The following is a 16956-nucleotide window of genomic DNA, read 5'->3' as shown; positions in this document are numbered from 1 at the left end:
AAGCGTTTCTTGAAAAGATTAATTAATTTGAGTTCTGGAAATCAAATTTTCAAAAATTTGAACACAATACAATAATTCATTTATTAACATCGCTTTTTAATTACTCCTCGAATCTGACTTTTACTATATTATTGTAAAAAGAAACCGGATTTCGCTGAATAAGTGTTAGAGAATATATTATAGATCCACTGCGATCCTTTCTCTTGTTAGAAGAGCGACTCGTTCCTCCAGGTACACAATTTCTCTGACCTGTAAGAAATAATCGATTATGCAACTTATCATAACGTCCTACGAATGGTCCAAAACGTTTGAAGAAGAATATACACCCACTCCCAACTGAGCTTCAAGTGACAGCCTGGATCCAAATATAAACATTGGAATGCATCATCAATCATCACTCCGTCCACAACAGAAAATGCATCACTCGTAGGGTCGTTCACAACGAAAGCAAATACCTTCAGAGAATATTGCAAAACACGTCATTTCAAATATTTCCTGCAAAAATCAAAAGACCAGTTGTAATAAACGTGGTTGTTTATGATGTCCTGAACAAAATGAAGGAGATATATTCTTCAGAGTTTTGGTCATAACCTACCTTCCTGGTCTTGGTCACTTCATTTGTTCTATTTAATCTGAACAGAAGTAAGATTTTGAAGCAAATTACTACAAAATTATCCCTGTCACATGTGATTCACTCACAAAGAGTATTCACACAATGCAATATAATATAAACAACATCAAGTCATCAACACTCACTGTTGGCCGCCGAGTCTTTCTTCAGCTTCTGCTAAATGTGTGAAGTGATTACTGGCCATTCTCTTAACGTGAAATTCAACTGCTCGAGAGTTTTTGAAAGACCTGTACCAAAACTTGAAAGAAATGACATAAAAGTAGCCTACAACAAATACAGTTAGTAGAAGTCAGGTTGCCATTAGTAAAATTAATTTCAGTATCTGAAATAATTTTCTCCTTCAATGACTACACTGACAAAAAGAGGCGATGATAAACAGCCGGAAATACAGCTAATGACTTGTTTTCGTATGTCCCAATTCGTTTAAAAAAAGTCGTTATTTGCTGTTATTCGTTGTTCATACGTGGTACAGCGCTGTCCATATTGGGTACGACATATTAAAACAAAATACAGCTAGTGAATTACCAAGGTTTAGGAGAAAAAACAACTATAGCCTCAGGCGCAGATCGACCTCGACAATATAAGGTTATTGTACTTACTGACGTGTGCGTGTGTGATTTGCATGCAATCAAATCCTAACACGATTGCAATCAGCTATCGAAAAACTGGATTTTTTTAACGAATATGTGTAATCTTTCAAAGATATAAATTTTTGTAAATCTAGTCATAAATTAATGTTCTAATCATATAATCAATTCAGTTTTGGAGAAGAGCAAACTTAATTGAATCTATTCAAATTAAATTGTTCTATGCAGGCTTTTTCTTTGTCTAGAACAACCCCAGAACGTCTTCTGTCTCTGTGTTTAAGTCTACATCGTAGAAACATGGTCTGGTTGGAAGCCCTGGCATTGTGCTCATCTGAAAAGCAGAGAACAAGAGTGTGGCACTAAACTAGGAATTGGGATGACGGGATCATTCAATTCATTGGGTTATTGCCGAAAGCATTTCACCTAAAACTTGTGTTGTATGTTTTTCGGATCTCAGCAGAGATATTTACAATTTCATTAATTTTAAATCATTTTACATACCGTGCCCACCAGTGGAAACAAAAAGCCTGCTCCAACGCTTGCTCGAACATCGCGGATTGGAAGAGTAAATCCTTTAAAAGCAAAAGAATAAAAATAAATTATGGAAAAGAAGACTAAACTATGATACACTTCACGCAGTACTTACCTTTTGGCGCTCCTTTTACGTCAGCATTGTGTGACAAAGATAAATGCGTCTTTGCCATACAAATTGGCAGATCATTGAATCCTTGGCTTCTAAATAGATTGATCCTTTTCTTGGCTTCCTCTGAAAACTCTACTCCATCAGCACCATAGATTTTCTGAGCGATTGTTTCAATCTTCTTTTCAATTGGCAGCTGTTTGACGATGAACAAACTTTTACGAATCCAGTTTTTTATCTGTAGGTATATCAGGGAGAAAAATATTAAACGGAGCTTACCTGTAAATCATAAAGAAATTTGAACTCAACCGGTTGTTCGGTTGCTTTGATAACAGCTTCGGCCAACTTCACTGCTCCAGCACCTTTAGAAAGGAACACAAAGTTATACAAATGGCAATCAATCTAAGAGATAAGAGAAGACATTGACTTACCTCCATCAGCCCAGTGGGTTGAAGCTACAGCATCAAAGGCGCCAGCCTCTTTACACAGTTTGATAAGTAACTCAATTTCAGCGTCCGTATCTGTCCTGTGAGAAAATAGGATTTATCATGACTTATAATACTGTACTACGAGCTACCATTCATATTTTTTTGTTTTGAAACTAACTTGAAACGGTTAACAGCCACCACAACTGGAACGCCAAAGAACATAGCATTCTCAATTTGCTTGGCAAGGTTTGAAAATCCATTTTTTACAAGATCGACATTCTAGAAAAAATATATTCAGACACTTGATAAAGTACAATAAACTAAGTTAATTTATATGCTTGAATATAATCACCTCCTCAACATACACGTCAGCGAGAGGTCTGCCTGCAACCACCTGGAATACAGATGAATTATGATGCATCAACCTTAATATATTTGTGCTTTGGTTGTATTGAAGTAAGCCATTCAAATATCCACAAACCTTAGGACCTCCGCCGTGCATTTTAATAGCTCGAATAGTTGCCACAAGAACAACACAGTTTGGAACAAGACCTAGAATAAAGAATCTCTCTATAAATAGTAATACGACAGAAAGAGATAATATTATATCTCCACTTACCACTATATCTACACTTGATATTAAAAAACTTTTCCATCCCAATATCTGCTCCAAATCCCGCCTCAGTGACTTAAAGAAAGTGAGAAAAAAAAGCATTCAGTTGTGTTCAGTCAAATCACTGGGGAAATTGTACAGTAACTCACAGACAAAACCATCCTTTCCCACGAGTTTTAGCGCTATTCTGTCTGCGATAATCGAGGAATTTCCATGAGCAATATTGGCAAATGGACCAGCGTGAACAAACACGGGGGAACCCTCAAAGTAACAAAAATATTTTTTAATCATCCTTATACTATCCATAATAATCCCATGCCGTCTCATCTAGTACCTCCAAAGTCTGCATCAAGTTTGGTTTAATTGTATCCTTCATCAACACAGTAACCGCCCCTGTGACACCCTGAAAAACAATACAAACACGTACTGAACTTTGTCTGGTCAAAAGCCGCCATTCATTCTTAGAAATTCATTCATCTTACCAAATCATCAGCTGTCACTGCTTGCCCTTTCTTATCACAAGCTACTACCATCTTCCCAAATCTACAATTATAGAAAAATAGTATTCCTTTGCCACTACAAGCTGTCATAAATTTAAAAACCTGATCAAAGTAGAAGGGATACCTTTGCTTCATGTCTTCAAGATTTTTTGCCAGCGCCAAGATCGCCATAATCTCACTCGCCACAGAAATATCAAATTGGCACTAAACAAATAAAAAAAGCACCTGTTAGTTAGAACGAGCTCTGTCGGAACAAAAGGCAGGATATATTTGTACTTACAACACGAGTTCTGCCTTTCTCTGTGGGCGACTGACCAATGGTAATCTGTCGGAGGAATCTGTCGTTTGTGTCCATCACTAGAAGAAATACGAAATTTATGGTCGTTACGTTTATTCATACAATCACATTGATTATGTACCAAATGTCTTTGGTTTAAAACAAACCTCTTTGCCAAGTAATGCTTTCTGGGTCTATGTCGAGTCTTGCAAATTTTCCAGCTTCTTCAGCCGTCAGTTCATCAGGGTTTGTTTTATCGATACCAAGTCTCTACAAATGATCCAACGCCTAATGAAGATTATGAATAAGTACAAAAGACAAAAAGAAAATATTAAAACCGGAACCTTTAATCTTCTCATCATAATGTCTGAAAATCTCCTCTTGCCATCTTTGGCTGGAACGAGTCTATTAAATAATGCCTATAAAAAGACGTTGATACGTTTGTTGAAGTCCATTATAAATAAAGATTGTTGGGATAAACAGCCATCTATGGCCTGAATGCTATACCTCGTCACTTTGGGTGGACTCGTGAAATATTCTGGTATCAATTGCTGCAGCTAAAAGAGAAAGAAATCAAAGAATACTTAGTATGAATATCCACAATATTTGTCACAGCTTATAGATTATTCGTTTGAAGTTTTCTCGTTTATTATCTGTCTGAAAAAGGAGATAACCTACCTACAAGATTGTTTGCAGCAGTTATGGCGTGGATGTCGCCAGTTAAATGAAGATTGAACTACAAATATAACGAGTTGCTTTAGTTGTCAATCAAAGTTTAGATCAGACGTGTTTTCAGGAACAAACCTCCTCCATTGGGATGACTTGAGAGTAACCACCGCCAGCAGCTCCACCTTAAATAGTTAGAAAATGGTTGAAGCCCGCCTTTATCGAAAGTTCTGCATGCAATAAAAAATGAATTGAAGTAAACCTTTTATTCCAAAGATAGGTCCTTGCGAAGGCTGACGAATACAAGCAAAGGTGTTCTTCTTCAAATGAGCGGACATTGCCTGGGAAATACCGATGGTAGTTGTACTCTTCCCCTCTCCCAGGGGGGTTGGAGTAATTCTAAAATAAAACACAGTAAATCCCCCCGCACCACACAGACAACACGAAACATTGACAAAACATATCCAAAGACCAAAGCCTACCCGGCAATTACGACATATTTTCCAACAGATTCATTTTTAAGACGTTCAACAACTGAAAGCGACACTTTGCATTTTTTTGTACCATACAACTCCAACTAAAGAACAGAATGGTAATAAAGTTCGTTTAGCAAAAATTGAACAAATTTACAACAATCAGTTATTACTCCTCTTTTCTACAAACCTCGTGTTTCTGAATACCAATTTCACTCGCCAACTGTTGAATATTTTTAGGATCTTGTGCTTTGGAAATTTCAATATCACTACAAAAATCGTCAACAAACACACACACGTTTTTTTTATAAGAGCTACAACCAAGATCAACCCTCAAACACGGATCAATCTTTATCATTTTATTACTTCTTCAACATAATGATCAGGGAAATAAAGATTTTTCTCCTTAGCAAGGCTATCTGTGAGTTTTAGGTGGAACCAGAGACGTACTTGCTAAATGCTTTAGTAAACGTTACGTGCGTTTTCTTTCCATTTACAATAAAAAATTTCAATTCTTCATTTCCATATTAAACTATTCAAATTTTGACATAGTTACGGTGGAATCGGTTACCTTGGAACAGGCCTCAAAATATTGAGTGGCAAAAACTTTATTTCCCACAAACCAGCCTAAGATAAACAGAAAACGAACAACGGTTACTAAAGCATTTCAAGACCTATCTAGACCTAAAGATATTTTGTCAAAGTATACACTCAGAGACTATTTATCATTGGCAGAACCTAGAGGAATACTATTCTTTGCCAAGAGAAACACAATGATGTTTTTGCCATCTTTATCAGCACCAAACTTCAGCAGCACAATATCATACAGCTAGCACACAACATCTATTATCCACATTATATTTATGAATACATTGTATGCACTATAGTACGTCTACATAATCTACATTGTTACAAATCTGAATTGTTAAATGTGGGAAACAATATATATTAATACCCAGTAGCCTAGCTACTTTCCTTCTGAGGCTAAGTATTTCAAATACACAGAGATACAGTGCTTTAAAAACTGTTTTGATTGAAGTTCTATCTATTTTCTAAGAGCATATCTGAGTAACTTAAAAAGAGGTTGCAATGAATAGCCCATCTCAAGATTTGAAGAGACCTTTTGTTTGAGGATCATCTTTTTAGCACTTTCCACAGTGTTTTGCATCAACATTGCCACAGTCATTGGACCAACACCTGAATTAACAGAAGATGATCTTATAACCATGTACTGAGGTGACTATTTATACTATAATAAACATTCCTGTGATATCTTTATTTTTAGCACAATAAGGTCTCAACTCACCACCAGGAACTGGAGTGATCCACCCAGCTTTTTTTGAGGCCTCAGCATAGTCAACATCGCCAACTAAACGATGCCCACTTTTCTTGCTAGAATCTTAAACAATGAAATAGATTTTTCATTTCCCTTAAGAGTTCAAGTTAGCTGGATCCTAATTTATATGAAAACATATTACCTGGAATAGCATTGATGCCACAGTCAATAACAACAGCACCATCTTGTATCCAGTCACTCTAAACATAAACATGCATGTATTATGCACCCAAATACACATCTAATACATCACAAAATCTTTCCTAGGGACAATAAGCCTTACTTTTACAAAATGTGGACTACCAATTGCAACAACAACAATCTCTCCTTCACGAACCTGTATAAAGAAATGATGAATGTAAGTTTAATGTTGTGAGGGTAAAATAATAATCTTTATTCATAAATACATACCACATCAGGAAGATTTTTAGTTTTTGAATGACAAACTGTAACTGTTGCATGATTGAATGTTAGAACATTGGACATTGGAGCACCCTGTGAAATAAAAGCACTCGTGAACTCAGTCACATCTTTTTTATAATTCCAGTATAATGATTTACAGTTAAATTAATTGAAATAAGCTCACACAGCTCACCACAATTTTACTTCGCCCAAGCACGATTGCTTTCTTTCCTTGCACTTCAATTCCTAATTTATGGAGAAAGATATGGTATTAAAAAATATGTACACAGTATTAAAAAATATGTTAGCCACTAAGCCACTTCTAATCTGGTATTGCACTAAGTGCTAGTACTAACCAGTCCTTTTGATCAATTCCAGACAACCTCTGGGTGTACAAGGAATGATGCAATCATTCAGCTGGCCTCTTGCAAGTCGTCCAGCATTCACATCATTAAGACTAAGAAAAGTACACGGCAATTTAACATCCCTAATTAATACAATCGATGGACTGGGTGTCAAAATTCATTGTTGCTTTTATTTCAATTTGCAACAATGCTGAGTTACTTCAGGAACCTTACCCATCAACATCCTTTTCAGGTGCAACAGCATTTGTGCAAGCAGAAGGATCAATAGGCTCAGATGAATCTGGTGGTAGTTGCACAATAATTCCATGAACATTTGGATCTTTATTTAGCTCATCCACTTTCTTCAAAACCTTGTGATGGAAAGAATATGAAGTATTTTTTCCAATAGAAACACATCTAAAAAAATGTTAATGAAACCACTATTGATACCTACCTCTTGTTCAGTTGCAGTATTTGACAATTGAACATGTTTTGCAACCATTCCAATCTAAGGCAGATTCAACAATGAATATTATTTTAAAAAATTCAATGCGAATTTGACTTCAGGATACAATGTACTAACTCTATCTCAAATTGCTAATAATTTAACCTCATTTGCAGCTTTTGACTTTGCCCTGATGTAAGAGGTTGAGTCAGCACGACCACCAATCTAGATAGTCAATAAGAAAAAATCATTACTACCAGGTGAATACCATAAATTAACATGCTTTTTATTTACCTGAACTATGGCCAAACATGGATTGAATTCAGGATAATTTTCTCTTGTTTCATCAACAATGACTTTCAGTTTGGCACGAATGTCTCTGTTGAAAATGTAATGGTAAAAGGATAGTCATGTACTGTACTGATGTACTATGCCAGGAAAGCCATTTGGAGACTAAAATTTAAGGAACTCTAGGAGTTTAAGTTTTAAAAACTTGGTCCAGTTTGTGATATTCAATCATAACATGCAAACTGTCCTCTGTGGGGAAAAAGTCTACATGCAGCAGAATGACTACCATTTTAGACACCAGTTAGTGGTTGCATAGTTACATCTATTTGCAGGGTTATACTAACAGTTCAACTTCATGGAAATGCATACATGTTGGAAAACATTTACAGCTGGTTTACCAAAATAGTTGTTACTTATTTTACATCTACCAAAATAGAACACACAATTTACACATAATATAGCTATGAAATACAATATCAAATTCATTATGAATTTCAACATGATTACGAAATACGCGCATGGTTTGTAAAAGCTCTTTCGTTTTAATATATTAATTACTGAGATTACACTTACTTTGCCACTTCGGACCCTTTTAAAATCTGAGCCATTCTACGTTTTTTAAAATAGATTTTTATCCAAAAAATACTGAACACTCACTGCATGCACGGTTGTGAAAAGTCCAATGATTTGAGTATGGCCTGTTCGCAGGTTAAACAGGCACATGTGGTGAATGATATGGTCACTAGGTATGGTTAGCAGATGGTCGGCGGAACATTATGACGTCATATAATGGTGCTACGTTACAGTAACCAGTAGCAAGACTCAAAATGAAGCTATCTGTTCCTTGTTTGAGAAACCTTAGTCTAAAACTAAGACGATAAAACAAATTATGAACGCCGGATCTGGACTAAATTCCAGATGATTATCATAAAATATTTTGTCAAGCGGAAGTTGATCGCAACGGAAGTGTTATTATTAAATATTTAAAAGCAATAAAGGGATACCGAATGTCGAAGATTTGGCGAAATTTTGTTATCGGTTTTGCCGCAATTATCTGCTTTTGGGTTTTCGCAATTCGGATAGTCGGGATAGATAATTACGGAGTAAGAAATTCCACACATTTCATATTAAATTACTTCCAAAGTTGGAGAATTCCATACTCGACAAAGTCTAAAAACAAAGGTTTGTTTATAACATTGCCAAGTAACAGCTGTCCAGCAAACGAAAACAGAAAAGCATTCGCTGCTCTATTGCATCAATGGCATAAACTTGCAAGTTTTTATAAAATTCCGTATGTAATCGGCTGTGGTTCGCTTCTGGGTCAATACAGAGATGGAGACATTATACCCTGGGATCAAGACGTCGATGTTTTGGTGGATATTACGAAGTTTAAGGCTTTGAAAGCATTTGGAGGTAAACGAAACTTCCAACAAGGTAGTGATGATAAGTTTCATTTTGTTGTACAGAAAGATTTCATGCAAAAGGAAGAGGAGGACGACAGAAGAAGATTCAGTTGCACAGGCGAGGTAAATAAGGATGTATTCAGACCACCTTAAAACCGGGCTGGAGGAATTTTAGTAGACAGACTCGTGGCAAGTCTAGTAGGTACTTTACTAGTACTCCGTACTTAGTTTCAGTTGGCAAACTTAATCCCCAAGTCCTTGTTATTTTTTATCGTTTTATTCATACTGTAATTTCATCAAATCTTTTTCCATCAGGTGGTTGATCTTCAAATGGATAGCTGTTCATTTGTCAGTCCAATGGCCAGATTGATTCGTGGCTTTGTTCATTTAGACGTGTTTCCCTTTCTTGTCGACAGAGACAAACAGAAAGTACGAGATCCGGATATGGCGGCCACCTACAATCTAAAAGACTTTTTCCCTTTAAAAAAATGCGTATTTATGGACGTGATCACTTGGTGTCCAAGCAAGGTTCGCCTTGTTCTAGAAACTGCCTACGGTAACATTGCACCACATTACCAATGCGTTAATAGAACATGGGTAAAAACTGGAAATTAAAATATTATGCTGTCTGCAACAATAAGATTGTATTGCTATCAGTTCTATCAATCTATTTTCAAACTCTATTTGCAAGGAGATTACACAATCATACATTAATTTATCACCCAATAAAGAATACATTGAATGCATTCTTTCAGCCAATGTGTATATTTGTCAAAGGTGTGTATTATATGAAGATTCATTTTCATTGCCTCCATTGTCATCGTTTGCATGAGCGCTTTCTCTCTCGTAATGGCATTTTGTTGCATTTTCAATCTTATCGTCTTTGATGGAGTTCCCCACAGCCACAGGCAAATGATTCATGTCCTGACTTTCCATATCGGTTCTTTCATTATTTCCTGGCAGGACATCCGATACTAATCCTGCCTCATTTTTCAAACCAATGGCACTCCCTACTTTTGCATCGGTCGAATTTATTTCTCCGTTCTCTAAACTCGCATTTTCGTTCGGTTGTTGGAAAGTTTCTGCACGAGCATTCCTTTTAGTTGTAGAATCTGTTTCAACCACAGCCCAACTGTCAAAACTTTTTTCACAAACTATATTGACCCAAACCTCGTCATTTGGACCGCTTTGGGCTGAAGAAACCTTGCTCTTTTCTGGGATCAAATCGTCTTTCGTTGACAATGAATCTGGCGCAGATTCTTCAGCATCGATGTCTTCCTTAGTTTCACCCAACATGTCGTTGCAATGCAAATTTTCACTTTCATTTTTCGACTCAACATATCCGCCTGACGAGAAACTTTTAGTAAAATCACAATCAAGTTGAAACGGACTTTCTCGTCTTATGATTTTTATATCCATCTTAAAGATCTTACCATCCATCAAGAAGAAAGCGTGGGTATTTTTGCTCATGTCTTCAAAATCATATATAACTTGTGCCCCTTTAACAACGACACAAACTGTACTTTCGTTTTCACTTAATGTGTCAGCCATACTTTGAATAAGATGACGAGGTGATATGTCAAGATTTTGAACTGCAAACCATGCACCCAGTACACTCAAACTGTACTCATTTTCCGTTTCAACGCGCCTGCTAGCCAAGGCCACCTTCAATTGCGCTTGGTCAAGTTTCTTCAGCGAGGCAAGATGTACAACAGGTCCTCGACTGTGACTGTAAAGACCATATAATTCTCCGAAAACGGTGAGAAAGCGTTCATACCGAACCTCCGCAATAGTTCTGCTAATACGTATTAACTCTCCTTCAAATAAATATAGCAATGGACTCTGAATGTGAAGTATGTCAGTCAGATCGTCCAGTACACTCATCTTAACCAGATTCGGAAGAAACACTGTCTTCACGTCTTTCTCATTTGGACCGTTTTGGGATAAAGAAACCTCTTCGTTTTCTCCTCTTTTCAAAGTCTCAGCTATATTGCTCTCTTCTGGGATCAAATCGTGTTTCTTTGACAATGAATCTGGCGCAGATTCTTCAGCATCGCTGTCTTCCTTAGTTTCACCTAACATGTCGTTGCAATGCAAATTTTCACTTTCAATTTTCGACTCCGGAAGGCCATCAACACTAGGGTCAAATGAATGCTCAGAATTTGATGTTATGGTTTCAGCTTTCGACTTTCCAGACATGTCAACCATCTCAGTTCCATACTCATGGTATCCACGTTTATTTGAACGGATTTCGTCAAGCTCACTTGCAACATATCCGCCTGACGAGAAACTTTTAGTAAAATCACAATCAAGTTGAAACGGACTTTCTCGTCTTATGATTTTTATATCCATCTTAAAGATCTTACCTTCCATCAAGAAGAAAGCGTGGGTATTTTTGCTCATGTCTTCAAAATCATATGTAACTTGTGCCCCTTTAACAACGACACAAACAGTACTTTCGTTTTCACTTAATGTGTCAGCCATACTTTGAATAAGATGACGAGGTGATATGTCAAGATTTTGAACTGCAAACCATGCACCCAGTACACTCAAACTGTACTCATTTTCCGTTTCAACGCACCTTCTCGACAAGGCCACCTTCAATTGCGCTTGGTCAAGTTTCTTCAGCGAGGCAAGATGTACAACAGGTCCTCGACTGTGACTGTAAAGACCATATAATTCTCCAAAGCCGGTGAGAAAGCGTACATACCGAACTTCCGCTATAGTTCTGCTAATACGTATTAACTCTCCTTCAAATAAATATAGCAATGGACTCTGAATGTGAAGTATGTCAGTCAGATCGTCCAGCACACTCATCTTAACCAGATTCGGAAGAAACACTGTCTTCACGTCTTTCGTAGTTCTATAATTTAAAAACAAATACACTTCATGTGAAATATGAACTAGCAACTTCATATGCAAATCGTGATATTGTTTTCGAGGAATTTGCCCAGCGGGCGGTTTCTGGTAAGGAGAAAATGAATGAGATCAAAACTACTTTCGTTTTAGTTTCCATTCATTGTGGTACATGAGGTAAACAATCTAACCTCCCCTGGACACTGACAATGTTTGTTCCAGATTTAAAACTATTCTTAGCATACTTATAGAAATGTCTTCATTATACATTCTTTATCATATGTGATTAAAATTTCTAACTGCTAGTAACTAGTGTCAACTTTCTGATCAATAAGGTACAAAATTGAAATGATATATCATTATATTTGAGAGTGACAGTTATCAAGGTATAATTGTGTATATCACATTTCATTGCTATCTTTGTGGTACAAAATCAATCATGAAGATGCTGAAAATTGTTATTATGCATAAGCAAATTGGTAATATTCTGGTTAAATATAACATTCAGTAATGATAGGTAGAGTGGACGTCAGTGCATAAGATGAAGTTCTTTTAAAGGTAAGTGCTCCTCCGTTCAGTATTCTTGTTATTTATCAAAGGGCGTGTGGAACGGTCATCAGCCGGTTCAATTTCGACACTCTTATTCGGATCAAGACTTCGATAATGTTCATGCGGTTGAACATTCATCGATATTGTACTATTATCTGTCTGCAATTCACCGTACTTCTCTTTATTCTTTTTTCTACCCGAAAACCAACGACGACGGAACTTGCTTTTGCTTTCACCATTCCCCGATCTCTTTTCTTTTTTCGATCTTCTCTGTTTTTTGGGATTTCGCTCTGTGGGTGTATATGGGGGAGGATTCGCTACCTTTGGCACCTCCGCTCCCTCACGTAACATTTCCAATACATCGGGTTGTCGTCGGAACGGATTCGGTCCACCGAGAGCTCGAGTTCGAAGTCTAATCATTTCGCCATTTTGATGTTGTTTGACTGGCGCTGTAAAAATGAAACCATTTATATCAACCCCATCTTTCGGTGTAATGGTCGCAATAATGAGTAAAAACTGTTTTATTCCTAGTCCAGGCATATTTCTCCAAACTGTTCCTTTATCGCCATGACTTGGTTCAGGTAAATTGAGGCGATGATGCGAATGCCATTCACCAATGTTGCACAAGCCCTTCTCGTTGATTAAATGATTACCAACATTACTAAGATAGGTTCTATCTTGGAAGAATGCTGTAGCAGTACGACGGCAATTTTGGCCAGGCCCTGACACAAGTTGAACTACAACTTCTCTTTCGTTTTGCCACAATCCAAACAAATCTCCCCCGGTCTCAATGTTGGTATACTGTAAAGTTGAATTTGTTATGAAATTCACATCATCTTCATATATCAACAATGTTGGTTGTCTGGTCATTCTCGGAAACAAGATTTACCGTTGATATTCTACCAAGCTCCCGGTCTGATGTTTTGCTACAGAGACAATTTGGATAAACAAAATTCTAATAAATTATGAGCAAATTCTTGGTAGTAGACAATTCGCCCTCAGCAGGGGTGAAATCATGATGAATAATTATTAGAGGCAAAGTGAAACTGTGAAAGCAGATGATTAAATTTTAGCGAGCTATGTCCTTGCAGATGTGCAGCAAGGTTTCTCGACCTTGCTTAAATGTTACAGATGAATAAACAAATGTGTCAAAGTCTTGAGCATTTGGTATTGACTGATTGAGCAAATATTCTTAACGACAAACAAACTAACAAAGGTGTCGTGACCAGCAAATCCAGTGTAATCTGAACACATCAGCTGTTACAACAAAGCCTTAGGTAACTATTTTGAGCATCAGTAATGAGTGTATTTGGGAAGAGCGAACACTCAGAGCATAAAATTTTTTAATTATGCACATGATTAATGATGATTAATGACGTGTGGTTTATCATCCATTCAACCATGCAGTAACTCTAGTCGATTGAATAAATAACCCAGACAACTGAAGTTAAACTTGAGATTGTTACAATTAGACCTCGCATGGTGATCAAAAGACGACAACAGGCCACGTTTTGGGCAAAGACATGGTCTAAACGATTAAAACTGTTCGCCAACACCACACCACAAAATAATTATGCAAAATTATTTCGGGTTTCAACCTTGATATACCAAGCAAGTCAAATAGCAAAGAATAATTACAAGTTATTCACGCCAAAGCCTTTCCATATATCATGACCACAGATCGTCATCTAGTTAAACACCTTAAAAAAACTTTGCTAAAAACACGAGAACCGACTAAAAACTATGGAATGATTGTGTGTTTTTATAGCGAAATATTACTTTTTTAACTTTGCAGTCAGAGGAGAAAAAATCAGCCAAGCATAAACTCTGCTCAAATATTCGATTCATTTACATAAATATCATTAGAAATCCCTTGTTTTAGCTTGCCCAAACGCAGTCAACGATAGCAGCACCAATTTTGTCTTATATTTTTCGTGTCGAGGAGAGCCCGAATGTCAACGAAACCTCGAAGATATTAGTGTAATTTGACACTGGTTTTGGTTGGTAACTCACGGGGAGAAGAGGAATCCGTGTGTGAAATAGGTTTATGAAGATATCTAATTCAAGTGTGTGGTATAGTCTGTCTGGGAAAATATGAGTTGTTACGGCCGAGGGTCGTCACGACGTTTCAATGTTTTTGTAGTGTCTGTCCTAGTGTATATATCTTTTGGATTTTGCCTCGCAATTCCCAGTGTTTTAAATACAAATACGACGAAGGCGAGCACGGGGTCTCCAGCGACGACTGGTAGGTATTTCAACTTTGTTACAGACGCACGACAACCCGTTTTGCTGTTAATATTTTGTATGTTAAGGAGCTTGTCAAATTGTCAAAACTGCTTGGTCGAATAGAGCTTACATGTTCAAAGAATAATCATTATTCACAGTATAATATCACTATAATTTTTCTCTTCCCAAATTGCAGTCATGTGTGAGTATATCGTGTCCATGCGTTAGCCTGACTACAGAAGTATTAAGCCAACATTTTGACTCCATAATTCGTGAAGGTATTGGTGACTTGAATGTCGAAATAGACGGTTAATTTGTATATATACTGTGCCTTGGATAGCTATTGCAATGGCCATAACTGTTTGACAAATACAAGTCAAAGTCAGTATCAGATTCCATGCCTGAATACGGCCACGCAAATTTAATATCTACAAATTTGGAAGTGAGAATTCTGGCTAGCCAGCCATCAGCTTAAATTACCTGAGCTAAGAAATAAGAGCATTACTAGGATTCTGCAGGAGAGATACAACCTGTTTGAACGAATAACGAGATTTATCCAATGCTATTTCGCTAACATATAGAGGTCACGCCTGAATTCCGTCTTAATAGTTGTCATGGATGACAGTATTTGGAATGTTGCGTAGAATATTCCCTCGAATATAGAGTCTGTCAAAATTTTAGATTTTGTACAGATCAATGATAAAGTTTTGTGTGTGCCTCGTAGATTTTAACTTCTAACTGCCTGGATCTCAAATTAATCTGCAATAATTTGGTTTCCGACGAAGGTCATTTGCTGGGTATTTTGAGAGGATCGCTCTCACATACATATAACAGTAATAACACCTTTTCTCTACTGAGGTAGAATGATTTGATAAGCATTCTCAGGATCGAGATACCATGAGTAAATCAGTTGAAGGCGATTTTTATCAGAATGATTTTGTTCTTTTTAGATCCGCCAACGACAGGTATTGATTGTAGCATGTATCGCTCTTGTCAGAACTGTTCCCAACACATGAAATGTTCATGGTGTTTCTCGGGAAAATCCTGCCTTCCAGAAAACCTACGAGATGAACGTAATGCTTGCGATGAAGATGATTGGTATTATGGAGATTGTGATAAGCCAGCAAAGGAAGCTGTTTTAGTTTACGTCCTTCTAGCCTGCGCCCTCTTTTTACTTCTGATTGTCATTCTATTGGTGCTGTATATCTTCTTTTGTAAAATGCCTCGAAATAAAGACTACGAACCAGTCAGCACCAAAGACAAAGATAAGAAGAATAAACGGCGACGTACGCCATTAATGTCGAAGAAAGTGAAGCCTTCAGGATCGCGAACGGACGATCTCAAGAAAAAGTATCAACTGGACGGCTAGGATAAAAAATGTCGTCTGTTTGAACAGTAAACATTTTATAACCGGAGTTACATTCAATTTTAGCTTTTCGTGCGTAATAAACTTGTGAGGAGTTTTGAATTAGAGATTTCTTCAATTGATATCATATCACGTGTGTATTGTACTTGATTAACTAGCGAGCGAAATATTTCTCTTGCTGGTCCATGGCGCCATCAGACTTTTTACCAGGAATGCATGTAGCACGTTTTAGTGCTTGAAATGATACTGGCAGACTGACAGTTGCTTTGGTAAACAATGCACTGTGCACGTGGTTGATAATAATAACATACTAATGAAAAATAGCATTTGACTATTTTGTAGTTGGAAAGATTTTTCAAATTTTAACAAACGTATTAGGTTTGAGAAAATGCCAACAATTGTTACGGTGTATTTGGCATATGTATGTAGTAAATCTTTGTAATCTACCCAGTTCATATTTAAAAAGATTGTTTCCATATATTGACTCTCAATTATTGCATCTTATTGTACACACAGTGTTTTTCTGAGGGCCAAAGACCTTAGCAAAGAGACTTGCAGAAACTTGCAAGTTGGTTGACAAGGCCATTGCTCGCTTAAGTATGATTTGCGATTAACGAAACATTCCTCTGTACTCAAAATAATGTACTAATTTACCTTCATGCAAAGGTGAAAACCAACACTAACGTTACCACAATGATTTTTCATCAAGGAAAGAAATTGTACCAATCATAATCACCATTGCTGGTCTCTGAAAAACAAAGCAACAAAATGACTGTGTTTGAGTGCTCTGAATTCATGCAATCTTGTAACAAAGCGACGTACCTTGTGTAAAACCGAATATTTTCTCTTCCAGGTGTTTCGCGTTGTACTTACTTTTTACAAAATAAAATTACACATTTCATATATTCGATACTTTATATCAAGAT

The 16956-nt window shown here is 36.9% G+C and overlaps 5 protein-coding genes across 7 annotated transcripts; 2 read left to right on the top strand and 3 right to left on the bottom strand.

Annotated features, from left to right (window-relative positions):
* Window positions 1–93: 93 nt before the first annotated feature.
* On the bottom strand, window positions 94–8483 carry LOC114531584 (C-1-tetrahydrofolate synthase, cytoplasmic-like). Of its 3 annotated transcripts, none has more exons than XM_028553193.1 (38): window positions 8204–8483; window positions 7637–7721; window positions 7508–7567; window positions 7352–7405; window positions 7132–7268; window positions 6910–7010; window positions 6747–6799; window positions 6563–6646; window positions 6435–6488; window positions 6294–6351; window positions 6122–6214; window positions 5936–6012; window positions 5387–5442; window positions 5006–5084; window positions 4825–4919; window positions 4605–4741; window positions 4481–4527; window positions 4355–4412; window positions 4184–4233; window positions 4021–4095; window positions 3844–3946; window positions 3680–3756; window positions 3524–3603; window positions 3382–3442; window positions 3234–3302; window positions 3049–3160; window positions 2906–2974; window positions 2768–2838; window positions 2639–2680; window positions 2465–2565; window positions 2290–2384; window positions 2138–2220; window positions 1865–2054; window positions 1720–1790; window positions 757–1549; window positions 596–632; window positions 331–495; window positions 94–249 (listed from the first exon to the last, which is right to left on the bottom strand). In XM_028553193.1, the coding sequence occupies exons 1-35, from the start codon at window positions 8236–8238 to the stop codon at window positions 1460–1462; spliced, it is 2802 nt and encodes a 933-aa protein (XP_028408994.1). In that variant the 5' UTR covers window positions 8239–8483; the 3' UTR covers window positions 94–249; window positions 331–495; window positions 596–632; window positions 757–1459. The 3 variants fall into 3 exon arrangements, with proteins under 3 accessions (XP_028408994.1, XP_028408993.1, XP_028408995.1); XM_028553192.1 differs by having other exon boundaries at window positions 456–495; XM_028553194.1 differs by lacking the exon at window positions 94–249 and having other exon boundaries at window positions 276–455.
* A 138-nt stretch (window positions 8484–8621) lies between these two features.
* Window positions 8622–9838, top strand: LOC114531542. Its single transcript, XM_028553153.1, has 2 exons — window positions 8622–9156; window positions 9349–9838. Exons 1-2 carry the CDS (start codon window positions 8638–8640, stop codon window positions 9646–9648), a joined length of 819 nt encoding a protein of 272 aa, XP_028408954.1. The 5' UTR covers window positions 8622–8637; the 3' UTR covers window positions 9649–9838.
* LOC114531539 lies at window positions 9787–16911 on the bottom strand. The gene is made up of 3 exons (XM_028553150.1): window positions 16853–16911; window positions 16685–16778; window positions 9787–11896 (listed from the first exon to the last, which is right to left on the bottom strand). The coding sequence occupies exon 3, from the start codon at window positions 11848–11850 to the stop codon at window positions 9805–9807; it is 2046 nt and encodes a 681-aa protein (XP_028408951.1). The 5' UTR covers window positions 11851–11896; window positions 16685–16778; window positions 16853–16911; the 3' UTR covers window positions 9787–9804.
* On the bottom strand, window positions 12056–13553 carry LOC114531541. The gene has a single exon (XM_028553152.1). The coding sequence runs from the start codon at window positions 13306–13308 to the stop codon at window positions 12442–12444; it is 867 nt and encodes a 288-aa protein (XP_028408953.1). The 5' UTR covers window positions 13309–13553; the 3' UTR covers window positions 12056–12441.
* Window positions 14320–16150, top strand: LOC114531544 (pituitary tumor-transforming gene 1 protein-interacting protein-like). The gene is made up of 2 exons (XM_028553154.1): window positions 14320–14683; window positions 15615–16150. The coding sequence occupies exons 1-2, from the start codon at window positions 14533–14535 to the stop codon at window positions 16031–16033; spliced, it is 570 nt and encodes a 189-aa protein (XP_028408955.1). The 5' UTR covers window positions 14320–14532; the 3' UTR covers window positions 16034–16150.
* Window positions 16912–16956: the final 45 nt, after the last annotated feature.

This window comes from Dendronephthya gigantea, unplaced genomic scaffold, assembly GCF_004324835.1.
Source record: "Dendronephthya gigantea isolate DGI-Jeju-01 unplaced genomic scaffold, DenGig_1.0 000073F, whole genome shotgun sequence".
Classification (NCBI taxonomy): Eukaryota; Metazoa; Cnidaria; class Anthozoa; order Malacalcyonacea; family Nephtheidae; genus Dendronephthya; species Dendronephthya gigantea.
This window is presented reverse-complemented; position numbering and strand designations above follow the sequence as displayed.

Excerpts from the sequence above, each read along its gene's own strand:
- LOC114531584 (XM_028553193.1), bottom strand. The coding sequence starts at position 8,238 with ATGGCTCAGATTTTAAAAGGGTCCGAAGTGGCAAA. Across the intron at positions 4,920-5,005 it reads TTGGTATTCAGAAACACGAG|TTGGAGTTGTATGGTACAAA; the intron begins GTTTGTAGAAAA and ends TCTGTTCTTTAG. Across the intron at positions 2,055-2,137 it reads AATTTCTTTATGATTTACAG|CTGCCAATTGAAAAGAAGAT; the intron begins GTAAGCTCCGTT and ends ATCGTCAAACAG.
- LOC114531544 (XM_028553154.1), top strand. The coding sequence starts at position 14,533 with ATGAGTTGTTACGGCCGAGGGTCGTCACGACGTTTCAATGTTTTTGTA. Across the intron at positions 14,684-15,614 it reads GGGGTCTCCAGCGACGACTG|ATCCGCCAACGACAGGTATT; the intron begins GTAGGTATTTCA and ends TGTTCTTTTTAG.
- LOC114531541 (XM_028553152.1), bottom strand. The coding sequence starts at position 13,308 with ATGACCAGACAACCAACATTGTTGATATATGAAGATGATGTGAATTTC.
- LOC114531542 (XM_028553153.1), top strand. The coding sequence starts at position 8,638 with ATGTCGAAGATTTGGCGAAATTTTGTTATCGGTTTTGCCGCAATTATC. Across the intron at positions 9,157-9,348 it reads GATTCAGTTGCACAGGCGAG|GTGGTTGATCTTCAAATGGA; the intron begins GTAAATAAGGAT and ends TTTTTCCATCAG.
- LOC114531539 (XM_028553150.1), bottom strand. The coding sequence starts at position 11,850 with ATGAGTGTGCTGGACGATCTGACTGACATACTTCACATTCAGAGTCCA.